Source organism: Centroberyx affinis, unplaced genomic scaffold (genome assembly GCF_046629955.1).
Source record: "Centroberyx affinis isolate AG114_WGS23_722 - 3 ecotype Tasmania unplaced genomic scaffold, CSIRO-AGI_Caff_v1 ptg005445l_1, whole genome shotgun sequence".
Lineage (NCBI taxonomy): Eukaryota > Metazoa > Chordata > Actinopteri > Beryciformes > Berycidae > Centroberyx > Centroberyx affinis.
The window spans coordinates 415001-440000 of NW_027282725.1; the positions used below are offsets into that span (position 1 = coordinate 415001).

At 43.0% G+C, this 25000-nt stretch overlaps 1 protein-coding gene across 1 annotated transcript in view; it reads left to right on the plus strand.

Annotated features, from left to right (window-relative positions):
• ctnnd2a (catenin (cadherin-associated protein), delta 2a) overlaps positions 1-25000 on the plus strand; it is a 241785-nt gene that overhangs the window by 140126 nt on the left and 76659 nt on the right. The window contains exon 14 of the mRNA XM_071546768.1: positions 14065-14197. Within this exon, the coding sequence (XP_071402869.1) occupies positions 14065-14197 (133 nt within the window). The remainder of the gene's footprint in view (positions 1-14064; positions 14198-25000) is intronic.

A 25000-nucleotide genomic window follows, 5' to 3' on the forward strand; every position in this document is an offset into this window, starting at 1 on the left:
TGTGTGTTTTGGTGCTCAAGCAGGTGTACAGCTGTATGGTGCACATTGAGAAATGTCACAATGTTCAAATGTGGTTGGACTTTTTTTTTAGATAGTTCATCCACTGTTACTGTTAGTGTGTTTGAGACGTCACACACACACACACATCATGATCATGATCATCATTGTCCTGCACCGTCTCTTATTCCTCCTCATCATCATGTGTATCTGTTGTCATGCACCCTGACCTCCTACCAGTAAAATACCATCATCATCATCATCATAATCAACAACATCATCATAGATTTTAGTTTTGTTTCTCAAAAACCTGTCACAAACCTATCACAATGATTATCATCAGCAGCTGCAGCATAAACCGTGTCAAGATCATCATTATCGTAATCATTAATTCATTATTATCTATTAATATCATCATCATCATAGTCGTCATCGTTGTCAGCATGTTGGTTGTCGTGTCATGCAGCATCTAGAGAGTACAGTACCTCCCCCAGTCCTCTGTGCTGTTATTATTGCCCCGGTGTGATCTAATGAGAATAGCAGGTGCAGAAGCTAATCACTGGTTTATTAGTTTTTCCTCCCTCTTGTCTCAGCTCAGTGATTGCACACACGCGCGCACACACACACACACACACACACACACACACACACACACACACACACACACACACACACACACACACACACACACACACTCGGTAATACTGAGATATTAACATACCCAAACCCGTTACCCTAGGAGAATCTAGTCACCTCAAGTTGAACTGTAAAATGGACAGGTTAGGTTGATGCAGTTGGGAAAGACTTCACTGCAATGGCTGCCATTGTACACAGCACTAATCCAGGACTTCTACAACAGGAAACATTTTATAATGAGACGGGTTAGGTGCAGGTCGGGGAGACTTTACCTCTGCACTGGCTACTGCTGTGTACTGTATTCAAACTGGGTTAATACATCTTGGGGAGACTTCTAAACTTGCTACCACTGTATACTGTACTAAAAGAGGATAGAGAGACTACAATGGCCATCACCAAATACAGAACTAATCCAGAATCGATACAAGCTGAGGAGACTTTGATAATGGCCAACACTACATACTGTGCAAATATGAGAGATTCAAGTTGGAGAAATTTCTATACATGTTACTACATGCAATTAAAAGCATATAAATTGCAGATTAGGCTGTGGGGTGCGAGCATGATGTATATTTCCAATTAGTTTTGCCCCAGTCAGTATATTTCACTCTTGCAAATATTCTACTGGTTAGATTGAAATCCATTCACATGAGGTTAGATCCTATTTATTTTTTCCCCACAGGTACTCAGAATACGTAGACCTGGGTAGAAATAGCAAAGAAATTGCAAAATTGCAAAGAACTTAGTGTTCTTTTTAACCTGCTTGGTGTACCAGGCGGGTGAGGTTTGCTGCAGTGGAGCAAATTAGTGACAGATCGGTTGTTAAAGGTGCTACGAGTAGCATTTTAAATTTGCTAAATTATTACCACATTCATTTTGAGACATTAGCATAATTGCTGTAAACAAGCAAGACCACTGGCTAGAAGATTGCCAACCTTTATCAGCCTCTACAGTACATTTTACATGATGTGCCACCAGGTCAGATTTCACAGGAAATCTGCCGTGCTGCTTTACGGCACAAAACAGGAAGAGGACCACTGTTCTTCTAGTGCAAACTGAGCTAGAGCTTTCACTGTTTCTTGCAATGGCAGATGATGGAACGAGTGAAAGGCATTTGGAAAAAAACAACATATTAATCCTCTTCACTAAAGCAAAACCTCTGAGCAAAGCAACAAGGCGGAGTGGTGACAAGTAGCAACATCTTCTGTGCGACTGGAAGGAACAAAGGTTTATGGGAAACATGGTCTTAATTTGGAGAAACACTAGCACTAACAACACTGCTGGAATGAGAAAGAAAATACCAACCGACTCGACCATGGTCTTACTTGTTTACGATAATTATACCAAGGTATCACAACATATCTGACAATGATATATTGTTTAAAACTGCTGCACGTAGCACCATGCATCACAGAAAAGTACACTCGGTTGACTTTCAAATACTTTGCGGTGATTATCTTAACTTTCTGGCACTCATTGTGCTGTCCTATGTAGCGACCATTCCCCATGTGGCACAGAAGTAGGCTACAGCAAACCATTAAAAGTTAGACTGTTTGACCCAGTACTGACCGGCATTCAGAGGAGAAGCAGGTAGATGGAGGAGGAGTTTGAAAAAGGTCCAGTATCTCTGTGTCTGAACTCCAAATGGAAGCTGTCAGGGATAGTTTTATATGGGATAAGTCTTACACACACACACACACACACACACACACACAAAAGTGGGAAAAAACTCTCAGGGTAATGGTGAGATCAGAGCAATCATAGCTCAGACGGATGACAACTGTTCGTGTGTGTGTGTGTGTGTCTGTGTATGTGCGTCAGTGTGTGTCTGCCCATTACTCTCTAGCACACTGGAAACGTCAAATCTTCTCTCTCTCTCTCCTCTCTTCCTCCCTCTCATCTTTTATCCATCCATTGCTTTTATTGAGAGCTGTGAAGCTTGTCGCCTTGGCCTCCACTTATCCTGCCCTCTCTGGTGTTTTAGTGCTGGAATTGAATGCGCAGACATCCTCTATGCCCCTCTCCTCCACACAGCAGAGAGTGCACTTAAAAAGAAAGGGAGCGAGAAGGGGAGAGTGAGAGAAAAGGGGAGGGAAAGATGCACAAGGGAGGAGGGAGAAAGAAAAAGAAAAATAAGTTGAGAGAGATAGAAAGAGGGACATTTGTGCAAGTGGTTAGACTGAGTGTTGAAGTGAATTGTCCCTGTGTGTGTGTGTGTGTGTGTGTGTGTGCTGTTTGAAGGTTTCATGGAGTGTGTACAGGTGTGTGAGAGGGAAAAGAGACAGGGAGAGAGATAAAGACACAGAGAGGATTCAGTGTGTGTGTGTGTGTGTGTGTGTGTGTGTGTGTGTGTGTGTGTGTGTGTGTGTGTGTGTGTTTGGCAAGTCATCTCTTGTTTAATGTCAGGGCAGGTCTCTGACCTCTATAGCAAATGTCTGGATCTGTAATGGGGATCTGCCAGTGGGGAGAAGTGTGTGTGTGTGTGTGTGTGTGATGGATTACACACACACACACACACACACACACACACACTCACACACACAGAGCTAATATCCAGCTTGACCTTATCACTATGATATTCACATGGCGGAATGATTCCGGATAATTTGTTGTTGCGTGATGCGCACACACACACACAGACACACAATGAAGGTGAGACACTCTGTGACACCCTCATTAGAGGTGAAGAGTGATGATGCCTTTGTTGGTCTCACACGCACACATACACACACGTACATGCAGAAAGTAACATCCTCATTAGCATCATCCCGGTAAAAATAGCTCACCTTTCTTGTTTGTCATTCTGGGGCCAGAGCAGACTCGTTGACGTGATTGCATCTCAGCCTGCAAATCAAGAGACAATGGGACAGTAATTTCCCAGCATGCTCTCATTCATCCACCGGCCTAATCTCCAGTTTGCGCTTTGATTGGCTGAGTGGCTAGTGGATAGGGATTTGATTGGTCAATTTGCTCACTTGTGTTGTATCATGGGTGAAGTTGAAGTGGTTCTCCTTAATCTTGTCAGATGTTGTCGCAGGGCGTTCTGCTGATGGTGGTTCACTGATGTCAGTTTTCTCATCAACCTCTGCAAAAATTCACTGGAAACTCTAAGAAATCTGGTACAACTCTACATAAAATCTGGGTACCAACATTTTCCTCTGTGACGTGTTAAGGCACAATGTGCTACTGACTACTACTAGTACTAGTACTCGGTCCATCTTGATTATCCTAGTGTAATTGCTTTTTCCAACTATTATGTGTAACACATAATGTGGTGAAACAAGAGTTTAAGTCAGACCGTCCAGCAAACAAGGTTAGGCATGAGAGCGGCATTGTTAGGAGGAGTCTGTCCTCCAACCGAAAAGCCTGGGTTCACACCAGCACCAGTATTACTGCATTAATAGGTGGGGCATAAAGTAAAGTTGTCTGTTGACAGCCAATTGCCCTTCAATACACTTTTCCTTGTTGTCAGACAGGTAAGTAATGAGAACCATTGTCATAATCAGCCAACTTCTCTCCTGTGCCAAACTCTTATTGAAAATGAATAGACCGCCTACTTGCGGTGGCATATAATAGCAAATTTTGGCTTTGCTCCCACATTACACAAAGTAGAGTACAGAAGTCACTCTTAATGAGGCTGGCAGCGGGATAAAGTCCACTTGAAACTGCATCATTTATTACACTGTATCTCTTATTGTACTTTTACACACTGTTACAAAATGTTTTTTTCTGTGGGATAGATGTTCTGAGGATACCAGATTATGCCTTTTTCCTGCTTTGGACACAGCACAGTACACAGTTCAATCTTAATGAGGGTGGTGTGTGATACATTGTAATGGTCTAGGTCACCTCAGCCTCTATTGGCCCGCCTAATGAATGTTTGACTGAGTGTATGTTTCATCGGCCTATTGTTCGGCTGTGTAAACATCCAGTAATTGCACTGTGAGACGGGGGAATAGTGCCACCGGGCTGGAAATTACCGATCAGCAAATGTGGGATAATAGCTGTGTGAATATGTGTGTATTTTTGCCCGTTATGTGTGTGTGTGAGAAAGAGAGAGTGTACGAGTTTGTTTGTGGGAGTGTGTTTATATGTGGATGTTTGTGCTCTTGCCTGCAATGCATATGTAAGGGCGTGTAGCGGCTGCTGGTGTGCAAATGTGTGTGTGTTTATGTAATTTGGGCGGATGTGTTTACCTATGTATGTGCGTTTTCTTGAATATTTGTGTGTGTGCGTGCCTGTGCTTATTTGCAACGTGTGTACACATATCCAATATGCTGTGTATGTATGTGTGTGTGTGTGTGTGTGTATAAAATGAACACCTGTCTGTCAGCTTAATGCCCTATTCGATTAGGCCTCCCCATTCTGTGTGTTCAGCTAATTGCGAGGACCAGTGCAGGCGTTTGTGTTTTCCTTACCCTGGCAAATCGCTCCATGGCCCTGCACACTAATGTTCGCCCTCACCCAGCCCCTCCTGCACCTGCCTCTCTCAAAAATGACGTTTCTACATTTTAATTTTCCAAGTAGACCCACTTATCCAGAGCAAATTACAATAAGGGCAAAGAGTAGAATAAGCCAACATTCATGAACTGCTGCAAGTGGAAATATTTAAATATTTGAATGATAGAGTGGTTCAAGGGACAATAATACAATGAAAGAACACAATCAAATCCAAAGGAGTACTCAAAGAAAAACGGTACCATATCCCCCTTTTCTCCGTGAGTACTCCTTTCGGATTTGACGGTTTTTTTTTTTTTTGCATAATCACTCCTCCTACTCATTCAAGACTTGCACAAGTCTTGCCGGTTGAAGTGCACTCTTCCACCCTCGATACTATGCAATCGCAATGTTAAGAGCTAGAAAAGGATTTTTACTCATTTAAGAACTCGAAAACAGATGAGAGAAGGCACACAGACTTTTGACCCTCATCAAAGAAATGTTGGGCATTTTCATTTGATAGTGTGAAAAAAGCATGTTTTTATTTCATTTTACCAGTCAGCATGAATAGCTTCTCATTTATAATGGTAACCTTACTTAGTCTTCACTATGATGAATGCCTGATCAAAGTCCGCAAATATTTCTTTCTTCTTTCTAATCATCTATGGCATTTTTGGTTGGCCTCTTACAAAAAGTCTTCTAAGTTGTACTGCCACCCTTTGGCCTCTTACAAAAAGCCAGTACTGTACAGGGAAACAAAATGTATTAGGAGTGTGCTGGTTCGGTTTGGGCTTGCCTGTGACATATATTTTTCACTACAATTTACAATTTCCCCAGCCGTCACCTCTATCTCCATCCCATTCACTGTTTCTCAGTCTCATTCAGAACCTCTCTTTCTTCTCACTCCGTCTTTTGTTCGCTTTTTATTCAACCTCCTGAGCTTCTATCCCCTGTTGGAAGATGCCATAGAGAAGGCTTATTGATTTTTCTCCTCGTCTGTGTGGTTGCTGTGTGGGCTCCCGGTGGAAACACTCCAGACTCATCTCAGGCGGAGAGAGAGAGGGAGGGAGAGAGAGAGAGAGAGAGAGAAATGGAGGTATGTCCAGACAGAAAGAGGGATGGAAAGGATAAGAGAGAGGAGGCGGCACGCGGCTCCAGCAAGCTGCTCATGTTGGGGGGATGAGCTGGAGAGGAGAAAACGACCATCTACTCGTCTCGCATCCGTCCCATACATTATTCTTTCTCTCAGGCGTTCTTGCTTGCGACACTCTCGTCCATGCCCTCTCATTTTTTTCTCTTTTCCTCTCTCTCGCTGCCTTATGTTCAGCGTGGAGATAATCCTGCCTACTCACCTCTTCATTCGCCTGGAGAGAGAGAGAGAGAGAGAGACGAGAGAGGTTCTGCGAGAGTCCGTGTCATTTGCCCATCAGTGTCTGGGGAGCAATATAGAGGGGAGGAGGAGAGAAGACAAGGTGTTTTCATTGCAGCTGACTCAACACTGATTTTTTTTAATTTTTATTTATTTTGGTCCACTCTTTTTTTCCGGATGGATTTTATCCCTCTCTCCATCCATCCGTCTCTATCTGTCCATTTGTCTATCCAGCCATGACATGCCTCACCCCGTCTCTCCCCCCTACCTTCCATTGATCTCCTTTGCTGTGGCTGGGATTTCTGTTTCGTACTGTCAGCCTCGACTGAGCTCTGTGCAGACACACACACACACCCACACACATATACATTGTTGAACAGAAGAGAAGAGAAACTTTTGTTCCACACGAACATGGCTGGAGGAAACTGCTTTCATTACAGCATGATGGAATGGAATAGCTCTAGTACATTCATGGGCGTGTAAATATACTTAGACACCAAACAACACATAATGGCTGCAAAACTGAACAGCTCCCTGCAAAAGGAGCAAGATGGGCAGCTGATGTAAACAGCAGCAAATAATAAACATGACCTGAGAACATACAAGAAACACAATGCCAGTCAAGGCCAAGACAACAGAAAATCACAAAATGAGATATGGGATGTTAGTTCAGTATAGTCACATGCTAATATACACAAAAAATGCCAACACACATACATACACATAACCATGAACATGTGCACAAATAAACATGCGCTGTCCATGTGCTCCAGTAAATGCGTGTGTGCATGTGTGTGTGTGTGTGTGTGTGTGTGTGTGTGTGTGTGTGTGTGCGTGCACACTTTACCCAATTCTTGACTGTGTGTCCCTCTAGACTCTATATTCACCATCCAGGGAGCGGGGAAGATAATTCAGGACACTTCCCAGTCTTCTCTCTTTAAACTTCCACTCTTTGTCCTTGGGAGGGAAGAAATCATTTCAAACACAGCTCATATCCACCAGCACCTCCCCCATAACCATTCAGCGTTGCACTGAAGCTGATGTGTTGTAAAAGTCAGGACATTTATCTCAGCCGTACGGAGATGAATTCCACCGGCCCGGTCGCAACGCAACAAGGAGCTTGAACTTTTCATTCAAACATTCGTCAGCGTGACAGATCAACAGCGCTGGCTATTTTCCTGGATAGCATCTTAATTAAGTTACACTTTTAATTAAAGAAACCCTGCTCTGAGTTTGGAGTCAATGTTTACTTGCATCTTCTCCTGCATCTCATTCAGTATAGCCTGACTGCTGTTTATCTCTATAATTGCTGTAGTCTCTGTCTTCATATTGACTTTACCTTGGGAGATCACTTCACTAATAGACTCCACATGAGTAAGCTTGGACGAGCTTTTTACACACACACACACACACACACTGATTGATGCATGCCAAGGCCCACCTATACAGTATATGTATACACACATGCACATGAACAGCACACCGATTGTAGACAGAAGCACTATGCAAAAGCACACATGCATATATACAAGATAGACACACACACACTCACTCTCTTTCCTTAAGATTCCTGACATCTACTTTATAGACAGAGGGACAAAAGTATAAAGCAAGGGGGAAAGTAGTGAGGGTGAAAAGAGAAAAGACCAAATGGCAAGGGGTTGAGAGATGATATAAGCGAAAGAAAGAGTGGAAGGGGCAGAGAAGGTGTGCATGAGCGAGAGAGGGAAAGGGAGAGAGGATGCAGGAAGTGAGAGACAGAAAGAGAAAGTGAGTGAGAGCGAGAGAGAGAGGGATGAGGTGAGTGTGGACTGCTAGAATGATTTAATAGCCAATATTTGAAAAGTGCGCCATTTACCCCTCCGTCAAAGTCAAGCTCTCATTTAGCACAGCTTCTCCCGAGTAAGAGGAGAAATTTGATCACCAAGGCAGTAAATTACCTAAATTGCATCTCTCTCTCTCTCTCCTTCTCTCACTCTCTCTCTCTCTCTGTTTCTCTCACTCTCTCTCTTTCTCTCTCATTCCTCTGTCTTGCTCTTTCTGTCTCATTTGTCTGTTTTTTATCTTTCTCATACCGCTCATCTTTCTTTCTCATTCATTCTTTCTATGCCTGTATTTTCTTGCTCTCTTTCTCTCTCTCCCTCTCTCTCTCTCTCTCTCTCTCACTCTTTCTCTCTCTCTCTCTCATTTCTCTGTCTTGCTCTTTCTGTCTCATTTGTCTGTTTTTTTTTTATCTTTCTCATACCGCTCATCTCTCTTTCTCATTCATTCTTTCTATGCCTGTATTTTCTTGCTCTCTTTCTCTCTCTCTCTCCCTCTCTTTCTCTCCCTCTCTTTTCTCTCTCTCTCTCTCTCTCTCTCTCTCTCTCTCTCTCTGTCCCCCTGTCTCTCTTGCTCTCTCTCTCCCACACACACTGATGAAGATTGATGTTAGGATCCTAATTAGCATCTGCTTTGGTATGCACACTGCCAGTCTGTCCAGTCCTGACCCTCCAATCAGTTAACAGACATGACAGGCCTTGTCCAATCAGATTAAGGCCAGCGGGACAGGCTTCCTGTGTGGAGCTGTCAGTCCAGATGCATTGTGGGCCTCGCTGATGCTGATGGATGGGATGTGGAGCTGGGAGGTATCATAAATGATGCACCCTAGATTTTTAGGACATTCTGTGTATTATCATACATCATATGCTGATGTGAATATAATGGACTTATAATGCACTTACAGTGTGCTTATGATGCCTTACAATGCCTACACTTTACTTGGATTGCGAGGCATCATAAGATTATAATGAGGTCAGAAAAATGCATGCACAGCAATGCATTATGAATCAGGTATGACTATTATGAGATTGTTAGCTCCCTAGAAACTACTCTACCTGTACAATTTTTCTGCTGTGAATTAATGTAATGTGATGTGATATCTTATTGATCCCAGCAGGGAAGTTCTCTTTTCTCTCCCCCCCTCTGCAGGGAGGTCAGAGGTCAGGGTCGGCTACAGAGTAACACTCCTGGTAGGGGTTCAGTCTGTTGCTCAAGAGCACTTCAGCAGGGTGGATGCTTGTTAAATGGGGCTGGAACTCCAATACTGCAGCTGAAGGGCGGTTTGAATACTCACTGCACCACCCTGCTGCACACTGAGGCATTTTATAGAGTGTGTTATATAGGAGTACATGATTATGGCTAAAATGCTAATCCCGATTATTTCTCACGATCATGATTGTCACGATCATGGCACTTTTAGTATATTATATAAACATCTTGACTACTACAGTTCAGTGGGCATTCTACAGGAAATAAAATACATTGACTGCTGAATTCTACAAATATGAATTATGAAAGCTAATCACAATATACATTTATATAAAATTAATTGTGCAGCCCTGGTGCTATTTCTTATTCTCAATACAACAGGCTCTGCTTTTAACACCTTGTGAGAAAAACTACAAGTTAAAGACTGTTTTTCACACCTGGACCTAGCCATTTTTTCACTGGTGACAGATATAAAAAGCATGATTCATTGCAAGTATATCCAAGGCCATTCCACTCAACTGCCTCTCTATGCAGTTAGTTTGACTGTGCCATGAACCTGAGGCACTTAACTTTATAACCCAATGGCACTCATCTTTTTTTAGCAGTGTAGTTGTTGTCTAGTTGGCACATTCCCTGTTACATTATTCATCCATCGGCAGTTATCTTTGCCTTTGCGACACAGTCTGTATTATTGAGCATTAAATGCAGTTTAGGGAGTTCAGGGTAACAGGGAACATGACAATGAATGATATATCAAAAGGATGATATATTCATGTCACTCATGTCCCCCCCCCACCACCACCACCACCAACCCGGCCCCATCGCCAAGGCAGGGGAATTGGAATTAAACACAGCAACAATCAGCCAATCTGTGTGAAAATCAGCATTGTTAAACACAGAGTATGACTGTGTATGTGTGTGTGTGTGTGTGTGTGTGTCCTCAGTGGTTGCTTATATTGGATGCGCACTGTTTTCTCACTACATGTACTGTCTATAGCATGTGTGTGCATATGTGTGTGTGTGTGTGTGTGTGTGTATGTCAGTGGTCACATTGCGATTGCTCTAGATCCAGGTTCAGCTGTCTCATGAGGCCTAGAGAGAGAGAAAGATGAGGAGAAGTCTTGTGAAAAGAAAGAAATCCTTTGATAATCCTTGTATTTTCATGTGTTGTACTCTATCATCTATCGCGTTTTGTTTCCCTTCTCTGTGTGTGTGTGTGTGTGTGTGTGCCTGCATCAAAGCCCCACCATCACACAGCAGTCTGTTCCTCTGTCCCAGTTATATCACTCTGTCTCCCTGCCCCAGTCTTCCTCCCCCACAACCCCCTTGCCACCAGCCTGTATTCCCAATACATCAGAATGCTCCCTTGCCATACCCGGCGTTTCCACTCAAAGCATTTTTTGCGCTGCATCACGCCTCCATGCGCCGCAAGAAATGGCAACGTAACCCATGTAACCAGGAACCGGCTGGTATATTCTCATACCCACCGGTGCGCTGCGTATAGAACATGTATCTCAAGTTTAAAAAAAAGGCAGCAAATTGTTAGGTGTGGCAATTTATTACCACACAAGGCATAAAATAACAAAGCGACATTAAAGAATATGGCGCACAAGTGGCAGCGTATTGTGTTGCGCGTTCCTCAAAGGCTGTGTGGGTATTTAATGTGAACCCTGCAGTTTTGTTGGCACGGTGTCTTTGATCAGTTTTCTCTTTCGAGGGCTGTATTTCTCTCTGTTTGCGTCCCGCTGCTTCTCATTGTTGGTCTGACGCCTGGCGGTGTGTCTACCAGGCTGCAGCTCTCATTAGCACCTGTGTTGACATGACTGGCATCTCATCTGAGGGCTGTTTTCCGCTTTCTCTATCACTTTTTTATTTTTCCCTCTCCTATCTCATCTCTCGCTTGTTGTTGTTGCCGTAGTCGCCCTCTATTGCTCTGGTTTCCACCCTATTTTTCTTGCTTTCTCCCCCTCTCTCTCAGTCTTTCTCTCTCTCTCTCTCTCTCTCTCTCTCTCTCTCTCTCTCTCTCTCTCTCTCTCTCTCTCTCCCTGCTAGGGGTTTTTAATTAATGGGGAGCCATGATGCTTATCTTATCAGCAGATCACTCTGCTTTCTATTAACTACACTGACAGAGCTGGGAGGCTGCAGGGGATGGGTGACAGGCACACACACACACACTCACACACACAAGCCCACACATCGCATATAGGCTACAGACACGCACACAAAAACGTGCACACACAGGCATGCACGCACACATACACACACACACACACACACACAAGCGTGCACATTCACATCCACACCGACAAGTGCATAGATGCACACAGGCAAATGCAATCACACATACATTCAAGTACGATCACACACACACAGATGAATCAAGTGCGCGTGCACACGCACTCACACAAACAAAAACTCACACACACAGGCAGATACGCACGCAGGCAATCATATCCACATAAACACCAATCATGGTCCTATCTTAATCTTGCCACACACACACACACACACAAACAAAATGCCCCGATGGTATCTAGCTGTGTGATTTAAGGAACGTTGTTTGAGGGTCTATCCTCCTAAATCCCCTAAATGCCTTGGGAATCCCTTCCTCTTCCTCCCTGCCTCTATCTCTCCTCTACCTCCCTCCCTCTGTCCTGCTTTCTGGCTGAATGAACACTTATCATTCGGCAGATAAAGAGCCGTCCATGTTGGAGCTTAGTTTATCTTTGAGAGCCATGTTTACTCCCTGCAAATGTGAACACTGCTTTTCACAGATGTTTAGTCTGGGTTCGCTTGATCCGACCGAGATGAGAGCGTGGCGTCACGGCTTGGTTTTCTGGTGCAGAAACTTCAAACACACACATGCACACACACACGCGCAATCCTCTAACCCATCAATCCCCCCTTCTCAGGCAGGTCAATTGTCCCATATTTGCCACTTTCTGATGTTGAAGGCAAAACAAATTGACGGTTTTCACGATGACTTGACGGGGATTACCGTCAGTCGTGTTTTGGCATGGAACATGAGCGGGCATGAAGGCAGAAACAACAAAATCAATCCTCAAACACCGCAATCGATTTGAGGTGCAAAAATTCAACATAGGTTTTCTTCGGATCACATTGAGAGTCGACAGAGTGTTTTCCGAAAGCATAGAACGAGAGAGAGGGGACCACAGAAACCGTTTACAGAACGGTCGGTAGAGAAAGTATTACAGTAGATTGTTGAGACACACACACGCACACGCACACGCACGCACACACACACACACACACAGTCACCCACATGCACTCGCACACTCCTACACTGGTAATTTCCTCATTTGGGGGACCGTAGCAAAACAATTATCAGCAGGGGATAATACAATAAAGGAGACCATTTCCTGGGTATTACCAAGGGACAAAACATTTATTTCACTTTGTCCAGTGTGCTCAGAGGAGTGTAAACTCTTAATGGTAGAAAGTATGGAACATAACTCACACCACTCACACTGCAGACAGTGTGCAAGCTGCAGTTGTGCTGTGCTGTGCAATCGGCCCAAACTTTTTCTTCCCTCGCTTTCTCAGCTCAGCCAATACTCTTTCCACACCTGGGTCAATTTGTAGTTGTGGTGAAACTTGTACTATTTATTTTAACCTGCTTGTATTGCGTTTTACCGTATCAGGTCAATCCAGATGGTGTCTGGCATACAAAACAAGTGTAAAAGTAAACTCACTTGACCTTCAAGGTGGTAATCTGAGATATCCGCATTTTTATTTTGCTGGCATTTTTGGTGCTCAATGGTCCTTGCTGTGGTGTTTTTGCACTGCACAAACCACTCCTGCTGCTGCTGGAAATGTAAAATTCATCTCTTCCTGTGTGGCAGAGGATTTTTCTCAGGAAAGACTTACCAGACTCTGGGTGTTTCGAGCAGCTAATGTAAAAGCTTTCATAAACCGGGTATAGGATAAATCACTTGGCGATAGAGAGTCACAAAATTGACATTTATTGATATAAAAATACAACTCTGATTATTACTTTCAAAGACTTTTGAGACTTTCAGGGACCCATTGTGTTGTCCTTCATGGTAAACCCCACCCATCTGGTACTATAGGTAGAATAAAACATTACTGTCAAATACTGTTTGACCCAGATCTTTCCTCCACCCATTGTAAAAATGTTTATGGATGCCCTCTGTTTGACGCCTCATCTTCTCCACCATTTCTCATTTCCTTTACCTGCGATGGGTGGAAATGACGGTGTTTTGGCAAATTGAGCATTCTGTGTATGTGATATGCATCATTTCTAAACCACAGCGTTGCTTAGCCTGTAGAACTCTCTCAGATGAGATGAGAGCTCTTTGGCTGAAAACAGAACTAAGTGGATTTTGACATTCTAATATCTCTCTCATTCACTCTGTAATTTTATCTATCTGTCTCTCTCTGTGCACTGTGTAAGTGTGTGTGTTTACTCGTATAGCTCTGGATGTGTTGGGGGGCGAGTGTGTGATTTTATTGGACTGCTTTAAAGTAATCTGTCGGTTTTTTTTCAGCTAAATGCTTTGTGAAAGAGCAAAAGGAATCAAAGTGCCTCTGTCTGTCTGTCTGTCTCTCTGTAGGGAGTTTGGGTGGAGGGATCCGGAGCTGCCAGAGGTGATCCAGATGCTGCAGCACCAGTTCCCATCGGTGCAGTCCAACGCTGCAGCCTACCTGCAGCACCTCTGCTTTGGAGACAACAAGATCAAAGCCGAGGTGTGTGTGTGTGTGTGTGTGTGTGTGTGTGTATGTGTGTGTGTGTGTGTGTGTGTGTGTGTGTATTGTGTGGTGAGGGGTTAATCTCTTCCACCTTTTGTTCAAACCCACAGAACTTTATTCTAGTCAAGATCCCAAGGTTTCCAAAGATACGCAGGGGCTAACTGCACACATATTGTATGAGGGACAATGTGCCTTGCTTGTGAATTGCTACCTACCACAATAGTTGCAGTCTTTGAAACTGCTCAAGCTGTTTTGCTTTTTCCTGCAGCACCTTGAGAAATAGCACATGAACCAGTTCCACAATGAAGTTCCGCGTGATGAAGTTTGCCGCAATCTACATCCCTATGCTGTGCCTTCTATTGAATTGCATCTGTAGTGGCAATAAAGTTCAATTAGTCCCAAAGTCAAGAGTTTGTCTCTCCAAAGTAATTTGGGAGGGAAGCCCCTTTGGAACTCTCTAATAAGCCCTTTAATAAGGCTAGCGGCACTCTGAAACAATGGCATTTGCACGTGAGCTCGCACCCACACACACATACCCACACATACCCACACATACACAAGATATTCTCTCTTTCTCTCCCTTTCATTACCGCCACCCTCCCCCCCACAGCCCACAGTATATTGTCCTCAGAATCAATTTACCTGCAGGCGAGCGCATTGACGTGTTTTTGCTTTATGAAATTAATTTCAGCAGAGCCGGTCAATAGCTGCTACTGCACCCCTTATTGAAAAGTGATGCCACATTGCTAAATGCTCACTCACACACATATACACAGGGACGCACACCACCATGATGCACACACACACACACACACACACACACACACACACACACACCTCCAAAAACACTTATACACACGTCCCTAAAACACACACACTCGTGCAAATAGGCAAACAGGAAAACAAAACAAAGAAAAATGAATATTAACTATCCACCAATGTATGCAATCAAACATGTAGACACACTCATTTTCACACTCACACCTACCCACACAAACACACACACACACACACACACACACACACACACACACATACATACAGATACAAAATACAATCACACTTACATACAAAAACATCACACTTCAATCCACTCCCACTCCCACGTCCACGGAGCTCTGAAAGAAACCTAAGTGTTCATGTCTTTTGTAGCGGGTGTAATTATTGCCTGAATGGAGGCGTCCCACAATAGAGAGAATAGTGACTGTGTATTGACAGTGGATGCTTGGGCCTGACTTCATCAGTCTGTGTGATTGTCTCTCTCAAGGCCCAAGGCTCTGCTTAACACTTTTTTACACAAATTAAATCTGGACGAGATATCAGCCAACCAAAACTGACGGTTCACACTCACATGCACACACTCCCACACGGACACACACAAACACAACATGCATGCATTGCACATGCGAGGACACACACACACACACACAGTACTGTGCTCGTATCCGTACACAGTCATTTTTTTAAATACTGCTTAATGAAAGCTGAACTCGGCATAAGATCACAGAGTGAGATATGGAATATTAGTTTAGTTAAGGCTTCTTTTGTCAGGATGAAGCGAGATAAGCATTGTGAGGCTCATATTTTAGCTGTGCTGCTGCATTGCGGTGGTAGTAATGAATTTGTTTTGTTATGATAAATAAGAATATCATTAATCTTAAAGCCCTGTTACCCTGGGAACAAGGCAATGAAATCTTTTCCCCCCATTAACTATTACCAATAGTGTTATATCGGTGCTTCTTTTCACCCAGTGCAACACCCACATTGTTCTTGTCACCTTCTAAACTGAAAACAATATTTCCCACTGCTTTCTACACTGTTATAAAAAACTGTCTACTTATATCATCACCCCAAGAAGCCATAAGACAGATTGTATGTATGCAGAGCAATTTTAGACATGTTGGCGCACAAAAACATCTTGAGTCCTTATGAGCCTCATAGACGTCTTTCAGGTCTTCTTTATATTTCTGGCAGTGTTAATTAAATTCCAATCGAAGCTCAAAAGAATGTTTAATACCAAAAGCAACATCTTTCGCAGCCTTGATCAGGGAGGTCATGACTTGATCATGGGATGTAGCACAATTTTTTCCTTTTGTTCAGTGAACTTCTCAAGTCGAGTGCCTTGGTAGAACTGCAGGGTTGTGACAGAGATTGTTTTCATCTATTTCTTCTATCATATTCCAAGGTAAAGACTAAATGTTTCTATTGTTGTCCTCTTCAAAGTTTTCTTTCTAATGTACATATAGTGGGTACAGAAACATATGGAGACTAGGCAAGGCTAGGTGGGGAAAAAATCTAATAAAAACCACATGTAAACCCCATTCAAAGATTTTCTCAGTCTAAATCATTTATTTTTAATTTATTAGACACCGTCTGTCTCTGCTATCAGCAAACCAAGAACAAATATTGTCGTAATGCTAAAAAGCATAAAGACAGGTAGCATTGCTAGTGAGTTTGCCCATCCTGCAAGCAGCCACATCTATATGGCTTTTCTTTTCCACTAATTCATTGACCTGCTCTTTGGTACCTGAAATGAGAATTAATTTGATGGGATTCTGTAGAGTAGTCATGCAGGAGGAGGAACAATGATCGATGATGGTTACTGACTGTCAGTTCAGATATCCTTTTTCTTTATTCTGTTTCTCACATGAAATGTGCATCAAATTATATCTTAAAATAGCTCCTCGGGCAACTTCATAATATCTCCCATCAGACGTCCCTATCAACGTTCATGATCTTTTTGTTGGCAGGTTTAACCTTGCTTGACATGGGTTTAATTCCAGTCAGCCGCAGGGATCTGTGAAGGGCAGGGAACTCAGGGAAGGAAGATTTCACCAAGGTTTGTTCAAAACATGGGCATTGGTGTTTTTAATGCTAAGGGCTTCAGGTTTATATACTGTACGCCATTCCTACTGACTGGAATTCAGAATGATATCAGGTATTTGGTGGGTGTAACACTACCTGTCAAAGTAATATTTTGCATCTGTTTTAGTTCCCTATATGACATATTTCTTAATCATTTATTGGCAAATGTATTATTTTAAGCACTTATTAGTAGTAAATGTATTATATTCTGACAGCTTTAGCATTGGCTGTCTCAGGTATCCATGGGGACGTCACACGCTTGATTGTTATTTCCTGCTAGTGACTGTGAATCTCATTTATCACACATAACACTAATGGTTATTGACCAAGTTCTACTTTTTTTTCTGTGTGTGTTTTGTTATGCCGTTGTAAATTTTCAAGTAACTTCGTCTGTTTTTAAAAATAAGCAACAACAGCAGTAGTCAAATATGCATGTCAGGGGCAACTAACAGGAGAGCTTTATTACCCAGGGATTCATACCAAAGGAGGTGTCTTAAAAGATGATTTACCAAAGTAAAATCCATGTATTTTCACATCCTTTCCAATAACTTGCCAGACCTTGAGACAAAAAAGACACTGTAACTCTTCAGTCAGAAGACGACAACATCCTCCGTGCCCAGAAATGGTTTTCTGTTGAAGGTCATAGATATAGTTTTGTCCCGCAGCCCCACTGAGCCTGCTTATTGTGCTCTCACTGCTGTGTCTGAAAAGGCTCTGAAGATATCTTGGCACACAAACACACAGATGAACACCATTTTTTGACAATTATATATATTTAAAGTCATTATTTTTTCATCATTGCTTTTCATTCCGAAATGAGAGATCTGCCATTTGAAAAATTGACGACACTTACAAAATAATTAATGGCACAAAATTGAATCAAATTATGGCACTTTTGAAAGCGTAGCAGGTAATTTAAGTTCGTGCTTGACAAAATGAGAACCCTTTAACAGACCAGGGACTCCATATTTTCAAGGTATTGAACGATTAACTTTAGGTTATGACTTCTTTTTTAAAATGGACATATTTAAAGCAATAAGCTATGAGAGTCTTTCCTTTCCAGTGATTTTAGAATAGCTCAGAGGTGTAGTTGAAACCCTCTTAGCTGTTCTAAAATGAAGGCAAAGCACAGCCTTGAGTGGCTTATTGCATTCATAAAATGACAGTAACAGACACTGAAATAAAAGCAAAGATCAAATGCTCAAGAATTATTTTATTTTTAACCCTTAATAATTGAATGGAATTATTAAATGTTATTTCTCCCCCAAGCAATATAGTGGAGATTTTCAGTCAAAGCATTAATATTTACTGTTTGTTTTATGATTTGGAGTGGAACTTCTCATTCAAAGTACGTCTCCACGCAGGTAGATGGCAACTATGTGCTATAAGGACTGGTGTTCTGTATAGGCTTTGTGTTATTTTCAGTCAGCCAGGCAGGCACAGATGGGATGGGACACACTGAGCAGCAAAACACAGCAACAACATGGCTGCTATTCATATCGCTTTCCGGTTTCTTGGATCAGATTACAAGAAAGCCGTCTGTGGTTTTGAGAAGTGTGGAGAAAAATGATTAACGCAGCAATTTGTCACTGGACGGCAGCCGTGTGTGTGTGTGTGTGTTTGTCTGTGTGTGTGCATTCACCTGTTTGGTCACAGGTGTGTGTGTACATGTATTTGGGTACTTGAGTGTTTGTGAGTATGTGTATTTGTGTGTGTGAATGAGAATGTGCTTATGTTCATGTGAGGCCGTGTGTATGCATGCATTTGCACCTCTGTCTTGTGTCCATTCAGGTGTACACTGTGTGTGCGTGTGTGTGGGTGTGTGTCTGTGTGTGTCTGTGTGTGTGTGTGTGTGTGTGTGTGTGTGTGTGTGTGTGTGTGTGTGTGTGTGTGTGTGTGTGTGTGTGTGTGGCAGGGCAGATGGAGGTCTGCCTCAGCTCAGATTACAGTTGACCACAGAGACAGCTTGGCAAATTCATCTTCAGCATCATTTATAGCTGCTCCGGACAGACACACACATATACACACACGCACACACATACAAACACACACGTACGCATGCACACACACACGCACACACGCACATACACACATACTTACACACACATACTTACACGCTCACACATATGCAGTTACATGTACTGTACACACTCATATGCTCACAGGCACAGAGACATGCCAGCTCATGCATCCCCATGTGCACATACACTTACACACACACAGTCTCACACACACACATACACACACACACACACACACACACACACACACACACACACACACACGGGTGCCATGTCTGACTAAAGTTCAGTCCCATCAGTAATTCTTTTCGGGTAGCAGGCCTGTCGATAACCATTTATCCAACAGACCGGCTGAAGGGAGAAGAACGTGCCCCCAGACTCTTTGTCTTTTCTCTCCCTCCCTCCGTCTCTCTTTCTCTCTCTCTTACTCTTACACACAATCATTTTGTTTTTTTCACACCCTCACATATTCCATCCTTCCCACTTTATTTTAATACCAATTACCTTCATTCATACCCGTCCCTCCTTCTATTTTTAATGTTATTGTATGGCATGACTGCTTGATTATATATAGTATAAATACACAAGGATCTCCCAGGTACTCTGGAGGCTAGAGCAAACTTTTATTTATGCCTGTTAGCATTAAGGTAGTAATTCTCACCATTTTACAGTCTGCAGAGACAGCCAACTAGGTAACAGTCAACATGGATAAAGTCCTGATTTAGATTTCTAGATTTGGATCATTGACAATCTTACAAATACAGAGTTTGGTTGGGAATCTATGAGCAGAGAATATGCTCTGTTAGTATGTGTATTTTTTTTGGATATTTCTGTGTATTTCTGCAGAGATACTGTTTACACTCACATTTACACTTACCAATTATATTAAATACATAATTTTACATTTCTATTGTATAAAATTTAGTGTGGATCTTGCACCAGTAGCAGTTACAGTATACCCCCAAGTCTAGCCCTAACATATCACCATTGGCAACAAAAGGCCGAGTGGTGATGCAATATCCATGTAGTTGATCAAAGATCACTTTAATTAAAACTCCTTATGTGATCTTTTGTTTGACACAAACAGGCCTGGTTGAGGAAGAGGAAAGCTTGTTCAATAAAACCAAAGATGTTGTTTTTTTTGTCACTTCAGCAAAACTGGTATTAACCCATCGCCTCGGGGTGTTCCTCCCCTCCAGGTAACCTTTAGAGAATGTGCCTGGTTTAATATGTTCTGTGTGGCTCAGTGGTCTAAGGCGGCGCATACCAAGTACTCCCAACAGCCTGAGTTGGAGTGTGACTCGTAACCTGTTATTTATCCGTCACCTTCCTCTCTCCCACCTTTCCCGTCACTCCACACGAGCAGAAATACCTCTGCAAAATGAGTCAACATCAGTATCATCTTTCATACATCAGTCTGAAACTCCTGCGGACCGCCTACACAACAACACACACACACGCACACACTCACACACACACACACACACACACACACACACACACACACACACATACACCATTGGGGTTACACAGCATTTCCCACTGTCCCCTACTGTGCACAGGAGTAGTTTATGGTTCTCTCTGTTGCTTTACTCTTCAAACAACAGAGTAGATCCTCTAGTGTATTTGTCATGGTGGATTCTTACTGTTAATAGAGTTAGCGATTGAATCTTTTGTTGATATTGTTGATGCCGCTGCAAAATTACCTCTATCTCTGCCTCAGAACAAGATTAGCCAGAGGTTAACATGATGGTTAGCCCACTTCAGAATGCCCCAGAGGGACTTGTCATGGGGCCAAGAACTCAATTAGCAGAGGGTTTAAAAGGCTGTACAATGCAGTTAGTCCTGGGCTAAATGCAGTGTAAAAACAGAAAGCCTTTGCGTGTGTGCATGCCCGACTGAGTATGTACCTGCCTGATAGGTGTGACACATGTCTTCACTCCGTCTCCTCCGTCTCACGCAAGCATTAAACTCTCCAGACTATGCTTTACTGATTAGTGTTGATGATCCATATGTGGTGGCTCGAACACACTCATCACGCTTCACATGCCAGCATCCCAGGTATGTGTCACCCGCGCATCCTGCTGCCAGCTTTATGCCGGCAGCACCTCTGATTCCCACAATCCCAGCTGTCACCACTGCTAACCGTTACCACGGCAATGCTGTCGCTACGGGTTACCAATAGCCGTGGCCGCCACGGAACAGCGGGAGACAAAGACGAATCAATCTGCGCTTCTAATCTTCTTTACATGGAATAGAGGAATCGGCACAGAGGCGTTGGCAAGCCTTGTAGGTAGCTCAGAGGCAATACAAAGTAATGGTGCTGTGGCTTTTATGGAATAACAGATTAACTGTGACAAAAGCATAAAGAGAGAAAGGGAGAGGAGAAGAGAGGAGCATAGATCAGGAGGGGAGAAGAGAAGGGGGGGGGAGCAGAGCGTGGTGGAGAGGAAAGGAGCATTGGAGGGCATAAGAGGGACGGAAAGTCAGGGTGAGGAAATTGTGTGGCCAATGGAGCGAGGTTAGTTTGCCATTCACTGCATCCCTTAATCCATTTTAATTGAATAGATAAGCAAAGTCATTTTGCTCGATAAACTCCCGCAGTGTCATCAAACACCTCCATCCTCTCCTTGCCCTCCATCACTTCCTCGCACTCTTCTTTCTCCTTCTTTCCTTCCTTCCACGGCAGGCTCTCGTTCCCTCTCTCCACCTGGCAATTTTCTCATTTGTCTGTTTTCTCTGTGAAGAGAGCATACTCATATCAAATTGCACTTACAAGTACTGTTTCTGGCTTGTTTTGGCTTACTCATGAGCCAGATGTGTGCGGTTGCCACACGGGACAAAACAATGAGCTTAGACAATCACAGGAAACTTATCTGATCCTATCTGAATTTCCCTGATGTGGTAAAGCCCACCCATCTGGTACTCCAGAATAAAACAGACACTAAGAATTGTTTTCTAGTGCTTAATGTCCTCGGTATGGGAGGTAGAGTACAGAAAAGTGAAAGTTTCAAGATGCAGGATTACCCAGTCGACTGTGGAAAAAAAATTGAGTTATCTGGCTGAGTAATCCTGCATCCTGCAATACTCCTGAGGTCAAGGAAAAGTGGAAGCGTGAAAGACAGGCTCTCACACACAAACACACATACGCACACACACACGACACACGCACCAGTTGCTCTAGCCATGTTCCTAGTAGTCTCCTGGTGATCATAGCAGCCTGTTTCTGGTGATTAGTGCTACACCCCTGTCGATTGGACAAAACACAGGCTGGTTAAAGCTCATTGCCCCCCTAAGGCCGATGAAAGTCCCCGCAGTGGAGAGGCAATGGGGGAGGGTTTTAAATGCACCACCATAGGGAGAAGGCAGTATGTGTAGCGCTGCGGGGGGAAGGCATTATGTGTAACACCATAGGGGGAAGGCATAATGTGTAACACCAGAGTGCCCTCATTGTGATCCCTACTGGGATAACAGTCCTGACTGCTGCACTGTCTTTTCACACAGTCAGGATATGATCATAAATCTGCACTGATTGGTTTGTTTGTTTCTCTCTCTCTCTGTGTGGGTGTGTATTTTAGCCAGACTTTATTTAACCAAGCAAACCAGGCAATACATATATAGTCCCTTGATGAAAACCATTTAAAAGGAAAACAATTACAATATAGTGAGAGCATTTGGTTACATACAGTACATATGTACTGGCAGCAGTTGGGAGGTTAAGTGCCTTCCTCAAGAGCACCACAAAAGTAGTTGGAGGGAAGGGTGTCACTTCTGCCGACTAGATTTTCCCACCCAGTCCAGCAATTCAAACCAACGATTTTCCATTCATAAGGCTTGATTCTCTAATTATAAGGCAACTTCCACTGCCCCATGTGTAAAAGTGAGGCAAAACTCAGTCCTCTGGTAGAAATGCTTTACATTCTAATTCTAGTGTGCATGCTTTTGAATTGGTGGCAGAGACAGAAGGCAGACAAGGCAGAGAGTAGAGCAGTGATTCATGTACAAAGATGTCATCCTTGCTAGCATAAATTACTTCTGAAACGTAATGGAGCAGCCTACAGTTTGCCATGAGAGGAAGTTTGCACTCTAATGTAATGTTAAGATTGATATATAACAGCAGAGTGGGTGGCACAATGATATGCTCAAAGTGAGGCCAACAATATCCCAAATCTATTATGTTTGTCCATTCCCATCATACAGTAAGTACTGTGGGTAGGGAAATCATACACCGGTCATGGGCCATGGGCCATGGGCCATGTCTCACTCCTGCACTTCCTATTTTGGTTTATAGCAACTAATGGTAAGAATTGCACCGTGAGCAGAAGCCAAAGGTATCATTAGTAAGGGGTGAGGCCAGTAATAATGTGTATGTGCATATGCATGCGCATGCAAGAGACAGTCAGACAAACAGAACAGATGGATGCAGGCAGAGAGAGATACAGCCAGTCACAGACAGACAGAAACAGAGCCAGTGAGAAAGGGAGGGAGAAACAGACAGAGGTAAAGAGAGTCAGATAAAATGACTGAGAGACAGGAAGGCAGACAGACAAGCGGAACAGGCTGTGGTGAAACAGAGGCAGCAGCACATAGTAACTTATTGTATTGTTGTTAGATTATAGGTGAACTTCTGTCACAGCTCTTTGAGTTTAGGGCTGTTTTCTGTCCCTCATCAATGTAATTAAGTGTCATTTTGTGAAAGCACAGTCATTAGCTGTGTCATAGTATGTTTAATTAGTACACAGCGAGCTGTTCATCGGATTGGCAGGGCTGGCAGATAGGCTACGCACCCACATACACACATATAGAGAGAAGATAAGATACATGGAGTACAAACAAGGCAAGAAACTATCACATTTGTCCTCCCGCCACATCAAGTTCCACTTTCAAAATTTTAACAGCCAGAAAGATTTTTAGTAACCAAAGTGGCTGCCTGTAAAGCTGCACAAAGTAGTTGTTTCCTACCAACATTTTGGTTGGCTGGTTCCAACCCAGCAGAGGAAAGATAATAGAGAAAAGTCTGTGTGTATCAATGAAGGTGAATGCATGTGGGCCTGTGTTATCCCATAAGTGTCAGTGTATATGAGCATCTGTGTCCGCGCTGTGTGTATCTTCAAAGACCAAATGAAAAGCTCCGCAATTCTATCGAGGGTTCCTCCTCATGGTATTCGCATGATGTTAGCTGTTACATAACTCTAATTCTATCAGGCATAAAAAGAGACTGGTTGAATCACATGCAAATTAGCTGTATCCATATCCCTCTAATGTGTTTATACTGTATGAGAAACACATGGCAATATCAGAGTTTCCTTGCAGTATTGTTTTACCGCTTTACAAAATTCACACTATACTTAAATGAAAGAGAATGAACATTGTCTCCAAGACCTTACCCATACAATCACAACTCTGTATATCTCTAAAGAGGCTGAAGGGTCCTACACACACAACCGCTGCAGCTTTTGATAGGTTAAGCACGATAGTTACATTTTAAACTGTGGTGAACTATGGTGGTTCTGATATAAAGTGACCAGCCAATGTTCATCAAATCTCCAACTCAAAATCATCCTTGAGCTGCACTTGCATGTAGGCTACCGTAATGACACTGAACAGACGTGAATATATAAATTTCGAGTTACCATAATGACAGTAATAGGTGTGAATCTTTCAATATTAAGGTGTTAGAGTATATGTACCATTTTTAAACATCAAAACAGCTTTATCTTTTATTTAATTGTGATATCTTGGTGTGATTACTGTAATCAAAATGTGACCATGGTCAAGACGATTGGTCGCCTCTGGCTCATATCAGTGGTATTGTTAGAGCTAGTGTCAAAGACCGCATTTCCCATAAACCCCGTTGCTTCCTCTTGCATAGACAATGTTGCTACTAGCCTCCTCTGATGCACACTGAGTCCCC